At 26.0% G+C, this 9,824-nt stretch overlaps 1 protein-coding gene across 1 annotated transcript in view; it reads left to right on the top strand.

Annotated features, from left to right (window-relative positions):
* The window catches only part of LOC111615606, a 30,477-nt gene extending 21,110 nt beyond the window's left edge, over nucleotides 1-9,367 (top strand). The window contains exons 2-9 of the mRNA XM_023357014.1: nucleotides 3,316-3,417; nucleotides 3,632-3,729; nucleotides 4,146-4,300; nucleotides 6,225-6,379; nucleotides 6,457-6,535; nucleotides 6,637-6,787; nucleotides 8,510-8,660; nucleotides 8,779-9,367. Of these exons, the coding sequence (XP_023212782.1) occupies nucleotides 3,316-3,417; nucleotides 3,632-3,729; nucleotides 4,146-4,300; nucleotides 6,225-6,379; nucleotides 6,457-6,535; nucleotides 6,637-6,787; nucleotides 8,510-8,660; nucleotides 8,779-8,900 (1,013 nt within the window). The 3' untranslated portion in view covers nucleotides 8,901-9,367. The remainder of the gene's footprint in view (nucleotides 1-3,315; nucleotides 3,418-3,631; nucleotides 3,730-4,145; nucleotides 4,301-6,224; nucleotides 6,380-6,456; nucleotides 6,536-6,636; nucleotides 6,788-8,509; nucleotides 8,661-8,778) is intronic.
* The last annotated feature ends 457 nt before the right edge of the window (nucleotides 9,368-9,824 follow it).

Here is a 9,824-nt window from a genome sequence, read left to right as displayed (position 1 = left end):
TCCAAATAAAATTTTATATAAAAAAGTTAATTAAAATATTATAAAAATAAATATAAAGAAATTTTTACTCTTAAATTTATAATGATATTTTCACTTTTCCTTCACAAAATAATCACGGAAGTTACGTCAGAAATGGTTAAATCATAAATCATATAAGAAAATTTATTACTTGATGATAAAAAAAAGAAAAACAAGATTACATTCAACTCTCATAAAAAAACAAAACAACAACAACAACAAAAAAAGCAAATTATTGAACAAGATAATATAATTCATTTTACTTTTTTATATTTTTCTAATCAAGGAAAGTGTATATATATTATTCAATTTCATCGTTTAAAACTGTATAAAACTTTATACTTTATTATTATTATTATTTATTTATTTCTAACGAGCTAAGATATGAATGTTGGAGATCTAATATGTTCTGAAGAGATAGAACAAATCCCTGAGGCACGACCCTTACATGACAAGGTGGATAGACCAGTACAGTTGATCCCTTGGGTCATCTGTCGAATTACTAGATAAAAAAAAAAAATAGTCATTCTCTAAAGACAACTACAAACTCCTTTGGTGATTTATCGTTACACCTACACGAACCTTTCTTTGCTATTCAGAACATGATTTTATATAAAGTATTAACATAATTCGATTTATTCACGTTTTAATAACTTTTCTTCAGTAAAAAAGTCATGATAATTCAATTTATTATACTAATAAAATGCTAATAAATTTTTCATAATAACATTTCTATTTTACAAATATTTTATTGATTGCATTAATTTTAAAATATATTTAAAATATCTAAATAGAGTAAATAAAGAGTAAATATTATTGTAATGTTATTACTTTTATCTATGGGTTTTTGTTTGGGGGAGGTAATTTCCTGCTCTTTGAAATATTACATTTTGTAAGTTAAAAAAAAATTAATGTAAATTACNATGCCGTATTTCAATTTCGTAAGCAATGTATATGGATAATCGTTTACCGAATAATTACATCTTAGTTCTATAAGTTTTTCAATTGTCTTTTTCAAACATAATTCTAGTATAACTTTTCGTAATTTTATTCTATATACTTTATTCTTAGTAGGTAATCGATAAAAAAAAACTTATAATTAATTGCATTTACTGTTACACGTTTTGAACGAATTTCAACATGAGATAGGTTAATATATTTTTTCGTACATAATCGATTTTCCAAACAACCCCAGTCCCCAACTCATTCGGATAATCGATGCTCTACTGTATATTTGCTCTTGCGTGACTTGGTTCTGAAGGGTGCATCTAAAATGTGCCACGGGCGCCGCGTTGCCGACTTCTGCTGTACAGTATAATGGCAATGATTTTATATTCATGGTGGGTATAGTGTATTTTGCCATCATAGTGATTATATATTTTATTTATTTATTTATTTATTTCTGAATTGTATATACACGTAAAAAAAGAAAAAATTTAATAAAAATGAGAAAAAAATAAAATAAAAAATTGTATGAATTTAATTTATTATATTCATCATTTTTCTTCTCTTGGAAAATTTTTAAAAATTTGATTGAATACTTATAAATGCCTGAAGCAACTGTTTTACTAGGAAACGAATACCCACTAACAAAAATCCAGTTTTAACAGATCCGAACAAGGATGTCAAGTACTTCTGTAGGTTGATAATTGTTTAAAAAATAAAAATTGTTTGTTCTAAATTGCAAATTTTTCGCTTGAAAAATATGTAAACTTTTCGAGAATTTAAATTCTTGTTAAAAAGAATTTTTTTTTCACTCTTCTTTTATTTTCTATTTTATTTTTTAAATTATTTTTATGGAATTTGATTAAAACACAAAGTTTAAATATATGTTTTTTTTTTTTTTTTTTTTAGAATTTTATAAAAATATTTATTTAAAATACCAATTTCCAAATACATATTTATAAATTATTAAAATTATATCAGTCAATATTTTAAGGATTTAAAAAGAAAATTATTGAATGATTAATAAAATATTCTTAAGCAAATATTACGCCATCTGCTGTCTACTAAATAAACTAAATTTTAATTAAGCATAAATTAAGAAATTTTTAATTATAATTAATTATTAAAATTTAATAATTTGGTGGCTTATTTAAAAATAGTAAAAATAAGAATTTTCTTAATTTTGTAAGTTAAAAAAAAATTAATGTAAATTACATTTGCAGAGAGATGATTGATTAGGATTTGTTGTTTAACGTAAAATTTTCTCAAGTGAAATATGTTAAGATGGAGACTCGTAACTGTTAAATTCTCATGATAATAATCCCATAAGAGAGAGAAATGTGTTGTTTCTGAGCTGCAGTCATCTGTTCTCTAAACCAGATGATTGGATAACACTAATTGAATTGCAAATTTTCAGCAATGAACGGTTGCACGGGTTACTGAGTGTTGAAGGCGAATTACTCCATAAACTTAATACGAAGGATTAAAATAATTATATGATTAAATAAATATATATGTATTGATAAATAGATAAATTTTCCTGTTGCAAATGTATAATTTTTCTTCCTCTAACTGCCATGGCAGTGAATTAATTTCTCTACGATATACGTCCATTAATATTTAATATTAATTAATATTTTAATGTATTTTGACAGTTATAAACTCGACTTTAATTTAAATTATTATAGTTAAATTTTATTTGTTTATTAGCATATAAGAGGAGAAAAATAAAAAAAGAATTTTAAATTATGTTTCCTCCTAAAGATATCCATTAAATATTCTGCGTAAGATTAAATCTCTTTAACGTTACCTAATGGTTTACAATATAAAATGTCCTCGGAGGGAAATGCTATTCTAAACAAACAAGAGAATCTATAAAATGCTAATTTGACTATTCACTTTTCTGATTAGCCTCATTTATCTTCTATTGGATTTCATTATTGTATGAAGAGCACTTGCATTCACCATTAATCGATAATTTACTGGTTGTAATCATCTCTTAATTACAACTGTACAAGTGTTCATAACAATATTGCCTTGTCCGTTTAATCCTTCATTTTTTATTTATTCTTAAACATTTGCAATCTTTAATACTGCTTTTAGCGATAGTATTTAGTTTGGGATCTACGTTTGCGCTAGAACAACAACAGAATTGTCACCCAGTCTACAAGAAGGTGAGTGAACTCTTAGGATGGACTGTGGACATTTATGGCAATGAAGGCTGCGTGTGGGCAACTAGACGCCTACAGAGATGTTCATGACCTTTTACTTTATATATGCAACATCGAAAACATCTTCGCGAGTTAAATAACTTTCATACCGATTTTTTTTGTTGTTGTTTTTATTTTTCAGCTGTTTATGATGTTACATGTTCGCCTAAAATGATGAAAGTTACCGTCTACATCAATAATTCGGACACGACAGTGTATCTAGAAAGGTTGAAAGGTTATTCAGGTAAATACTTTTCTATTCCCATTATCCGAAACCATTAAATATTTGCAGAAGGATCAAAATACAAAAATTCTCAATTAGCTTGAATTTAATCACGTTTAATTAATTTAATTACCATATCATATTATATTTAAATGTGGAAAAAAAGTGTAATTACCAAAATTAACTGTTTTCCATGAATATTAATATTAATTACACAACGCATTTATTCCTTTAGATTGTGAACCAGAACTGAGGGATGGTTACGCATCTTTTAGACTCCCATTGGATAACATATACAGCTGTGGAACTACCAAAATGCTAAATAAACTCACGGTAAAAAGAATATATTTTTTTAAAAAAGCAATTTAATTTTGAAACTTTTAGCTTATTCTTCTTCTTCTTTTACTATCATTTTTCTTTTATGAGGGCGATAAATCAAAAATGATATAAAGCTCGTATAGAAGGTAGTTTAGGAAGGATTTTTATTATAATTGATTAGCTTCTAACTCATTAAAAGTCATCAGAGATCAACGATAATTTGATAAACAGTTATTCTAGGATAGATAAAAATCTAAAAACATCTATTAAAGTGAATTATTACTTTAGACTATAAAACACTTGATGTAAAATAAACTAAATTAAATTTTCAAGTAATTTATGCAAAATAATTAATTACTTTGATCATTTTTGAAAGTTTGGATGTATTACATTTTAAACTTTTTACTTATTATTTTATTTACTTTTTTAAGGGTCAAAGGATATACTATCACAGAGTCATATTAGAGCATATGAACAAAGACAAAGAAGTCATTTTAGTCCGTTGTGTCATTCCCGGGGATGCAAACAAAAATGGAAAAATTAGAAACGCAAGGAACACATTACCAGAAGATTTCTTTGAGCCAACGTAAGATTTTTACATATTAATTGATTAATTGACTCGAGACCTTCCATAGTTATGCCCATTATGTTCGGGCCTGGCCCTTAATAAAACTATAGTTTAGATTCCGACGATTATTTGGTGTAGTATGGTGGTAGAATTCCTTGCACCAATATATCCAAACAATCTAACCACGACCTTCAATGGATTCGACCTCACTCCTCAATTCCCAATCCTTTATTGAGGAATTGAAAAATGCATAATCTAGTATTATTATCAATGATAAATTATTCGGATTGGAAATGGTTCGATTCAAGATTTCCCATTCTACGCCGTGACCTTTATGTATATCAATGAAATTTGTTTTCAAATTAGAATTTCGAGTATATATTTAATAATAATTTGGTGGCTTATTTAAAAATAGTAAAAATAAGAATTTTCTTAATTTTGTAAGTTAAAAAAAAATTAATGTAAATTACATTTGCAGAGAGATGATTGATTAGGATTTGTTGTTTAACGTAAAATTTTCTCAAGTGAAATATGTTAAGATGGAGACTCGTAACTGTTAAATTCTCATGATAATAATCCCATAAGAGAGAGAAATGTGTTGTTTCTGAGCTGCAGTCATCTGTTCTCTAAACCAGATGATTGGATAACACTAATTGAATTGCAAATTTTCAGCAATGAACGGTTGCACGGGTTACTGAGTGTTGAAGGCGAATTACTCCATAAACTTAATACGAAGGATTAAAATAATTATATGATTAAATAAATATATATGTATTGATAAATAGATAAATTTTCCTGTTGCAAATGTATAATTTTTCTTCCTCTAACTGCCATGGCAGTGAATTAATTTCTCTACGATATACGTCCATTAATATTTAATATTAATTAATATTTTAATGTATTTTGACAGTTATAAACTCGACTTTAATTTAAATTATTATAGTTAAATTTTATTTGTTTATTAGCATATAAGAGGAGAAAAATAAAAAAAGAATTTTAAATTATGTTTCCTCCTAAAGATATCCATTAAATATTCTGCGTAAGATTAAATCTCTTTAACGTTACCTAATGGTTTACAATGTAAAATGTCCTCGGAGGGAAATGCTATTCTAAACAAACAAGAGAATCTATAAAATGCTAATTTGACTATTCACTTTTCTGATTAGCCTCATTTATCTTCTATTGGATTTCATTATTGTATGAAGAGCACTTGCATTCACCATTAATCGATAATTTACTGGTTGTAATCATCTCTTAATTACAACTGTACAAGTGTTCATAACAATATTGCCTTGTCCGTTTAATCCTTCATTTTTTATTTATTCTTAAACATTTGCAATCTTTAATACTGCTTTTAGCGATAGTATTTAGTTTGGGATCTACGTTTGCGCTAGAACAACAACAGAATTGTCACCCAGTCTACAAGAAGGTGAGTGAACTCTTAGGATGGACTGTGGACATTTATGGCAATGAAGGCTGCGTGTGGGCAACTAGACGCCTACAGAGATGTTCATGACCTTTTACTTTATATATGCAACATCGAAAACATCTTCGCGAGTTAAATAACTTTCATACCGATTTTTTTTGTTGTTGTTTTTATTTTTCAGCTGTTTATGATGTTACATGTTCGCCTAAAATGATGAAAGTTACCGTCTACATCAATAATTCAGACACGACAGTGTATCTAGAAAGGTTGANATATTTTAACATTTATTTTTACTTATTTATTTATCTTAATTACGAAAAAATATTTTATAATTAAGATTTTTCTAAAACTTAATTATAATTAAAATTAATCAAAATCGTCTCCATTTAATTACAATTTACGAAAACCGTTAAAAAGAGAATTTAAACTCCAATTAAGCAAAGTTAATACTGTTTAATCGTGATTAGTGATAAAACAGTGATTAATTAATTATAAATTATTTTATTTCTATTTTAGACACGTTAACATAACAGATTACATAGAAGCACACGCAGCGGTACCATATTTAAGTCTGACATTAAAACAGAATGGTAGATTTCTAGATACAACTCTTAACGTGCAACCGGGAACACCCTTAGAGATGATGATTTTTCTCGATAAGAAAAGTTCAGGTAATTTTTTTTAAAATTATAAATAAAATAAAGAAAGTACATACAAAATAATCTTAATTAATTATTTATCTAAACAGAAACATACGGTCTATTGACGAGTTATTTAAAAGTGACAGACAATACACCGGATCAAGAAGAAATTATAATTATGAACGGGTAAACATTCTTGAATTCTCTTTCAAAATATATTTAAAATGCAAATTTAATCAATGAGAACTAATTATTATTAAATAAAATATAAATTTTTCATTTTCTAGATGTTCAATAGATCCTTACATATTTGGTAATTTCGAAACAAATGATAATGGAAAGACTCTTTCAGCAAAATTTCGAGCATTTAAATTTCCTGAATCTAATTATGTTTTGTTTGTTGGTACAGTCAATGTTTGTCTACAGCAGTGTAAAGGGGTGAGAAAATATTTATTTTATTCATTTACTATTTATTTATAGTTAACATCCGTTAAGGAGAATTTCTCTTTGGTTTTAAATTATTTATACTTGTATTCCTGTGTTATTGTAGTAATAGAATGGGATATTTTATCCTTTTTTTTTTTTTTTTTGATTAAATGAACGATTGTTATTCTTTACAGATCCATGAAAAATAATTAATTTTAAGTACACATATTGTGTAAATAATTGCTAGAATCTTATTTGATTTTCTTTTATTGATTAAACAATTGTTTTTGTTATGCTTTACATTTGAATTTAATTAAAATGTAAAAATAATAAGAAAAAGTGATGTTTTCTATAAACATAATACACATTTTAAGGTATCCTTTTTTAATTTTTTCTAGTTGGTATTTTTTAATTTCAAAATATGTATTTTTCCACAATAATATATCAAAAAATTCCTGAATGCCAACTATTTTAATACCAATAATATAATATAAAAACTCAAAAAATGTTTAAATATTTATGGATAAATAAATAAATTTTTTTAAATATATTTTTTTGCATTGTATAAATACAGAGTGGTCTAAAAGTCAGTTGCTGAATAAATTTTACGAATTTTTAAACAGCTGCATGTTATTATTCGTGTTTTAGTCGCTTCCATTAATCTTAAAGTAGTCTTGGTTAACTGACTTTTGGGTTAACCTGTATAATAATAATAATAATAATTAAGAAAAAAATGAAGAAATTTTGGCTTTATTTTCGATTATATTTCGAACTTAAATATAAAATTATAGATGAGAATTTCACTTTAATTTATTAATCAAATTTTAATTAAACTTGTAGTTTATAATTATCCAATTTAGCAATTCTTAAACCTAATTAATAAACTATAATTTATTTTATATTTTGTAATATCTCTTGAATAAAGATGAAAGTTTTATTTATGAAATGCCACAGAATGAAGTGACAGTAAATATATTAACCTTGGTATATACATAAAATAAAATTAACTATAAAAATTGATGTATGTATCTGTCATTTTAAGTGAAATGTGATAGACGTTTACATTAAAAGCTTTCATATAATAATTATTCTCGGAATTTAGTTATTTAAATATATTAATTTAATAAAATACAGGTTATAAAATAAAATTTCGAATTTTTCCGCCTATTTTCAAGTTGTTTATGTAATTTATTTTAGTATTTAAGCGGAGGCGGATTTGAACCTGTTGTGGCTCTAAGCTATAATGTTTAAGAGGTCTTTCCCCTCTACCACATAGTAATAAATTTAAAAATTTGAGGCCTTAAACTGCAGCGTCGTAACATATGATCTTAAGCTATAGCTTGTTTAATTTAAATATAAATCGGGTCCTATATTTAAGAGAGAATCAGCTATTTACATTACAATTTTCTTTCTTTTTTTACCATTTTTAAGAGTTAAAATAAGTAGAATAATCTTCCTTAATTAAACTAATATATAGTCCAGAAAATTATGAAAATCGAACACACTTTCCGTAGACATTTAACTCGCTCCCTGACCGGAAATCCAGGATGAGAGCTTCTTAATGTGATTTATAAACTAAACATTAATCGAAGACTCTTATGGTTCACAAACCAGTTCCAATTTAGTAACCCTTAATCCAGCTTATCACTTGATTTACTTTGTGGATCAAGTATTTTATTTTTATTTTGTAGACTTACATAAAATTTGTTCTTTACGGATTCGAAATTTTTGTAGGTGCCTTGCGGAAACGATCAGTTTGGTTATGGTAGAAAGAAGAGAGAGATACCAGCGGAACTCCCTCAAGATCCAAATCGTGTGTTTGAAGTAGAAATGACAGCTTTCTTAAAAGTGGAATATGATCCTAATCATTTTAGTTTGAATAAAGGTAAAGTTAGCAACTAGAGAACTTACTATTATTCCCTTTTTTTATTTTAAAATCACTACTATATAAGATCGCATTAATCTTATTTATAAACTTCCTGAATATGTAATCATTATTCTAGGCTCAATATTTGGAAAATATGACGATGCGGTATCCAATCATCTGACTCAAACGGAAGATTCATCATCTTCGATTTCACCAATTTTATTTTTGATTATCATTTGCGTGCTGCTCAATTACTAACTGTCAAACGGTAAATCACAGACATGAACTTTAACACAGGCAGGAAACTTTTTTCCTTTTTTGGCCAGGATTTCGACTGAGCCAGAAGCTTTCGGCTGTGCAAGTCACCAACTAACTGAGACATGGGCCTATATTGTGGTGAAGAAGTGAATCAGTTTAGTTATTTCTTTCGGTAACAAATTCGGATTTTTGGAAAAACTATAAAGCAGGATTATGACATCATTCAATGCCAAATTTTATATATCTGGCTACTAGAAAGATTCTCATTTGGATATAAAGAAAAAAGAAAAAAAAAATTATCATAAATCGCGCCTTGGATGAATTACAAAGTGGTGTTAAACAGGGCAAATTTTTAATTTATCTTGATTTTATTTTTTATTTTTTGTTGTTCGAATTAAAAATTTGTAAGTTATTATTCACTTCTTTTACATGTTTTTATTATTAAAATATATGGAATAAAATTTCTTGGCAGTCAAAGTTTGAAAGTTTTGATTGTTTTATCACCATTTTGCGAAGTAAAAATAAAGGAAAATAATCAAAATTTAAATAAAATAACTGTATTTTAAAACTGTGATAAGATTTTAAGTGATTTTTTTTTCTGGTTAAACTCTGAAGAAATTTGAAAGCATTTTTACTCTTAAAAACCTCAAATTATTAAATCTAAAAATACAAAAATAAAATAAAAGTTTGGTCATTTTAAGAACCAAATTTTCCATTAATGAAAAATAAAAAACAAATAATAATAAAGAACTATTTTTTGTACAAACTATTCTTACAAAACAAATAAAAAAAATCATTGAAATAAATCCGATTTATATTGAAAAATATCTTTAAAAACTTTAAATAAATCATTAAAATTCCCTTCTCATACCGAAATTCAATGCGAAATATAAAAAAAATATATAAAATAATTTTAAAATATAA

The sequence above is a fragment of the Centruroides sculpturatus genome, unplaced genomic scaffold (genome assembly GCF_000671375.1).
Source record: "Centruroides sculpturatus isolate CEXI.00-Female unplaced genomic scaffold, Cexi_2.0 scaffold19, whole genome shotgun sequence".
Taxonomy (NCBI): Eukaryota; Metazoa; Arthropoda; class Arachnida; order Scorpiones; family Buthidae; genus Centruroides; species Centruroides sculpturatus.
This window is presented reverse-complemented; position numbering and strand designations above follow the sequence as displayed.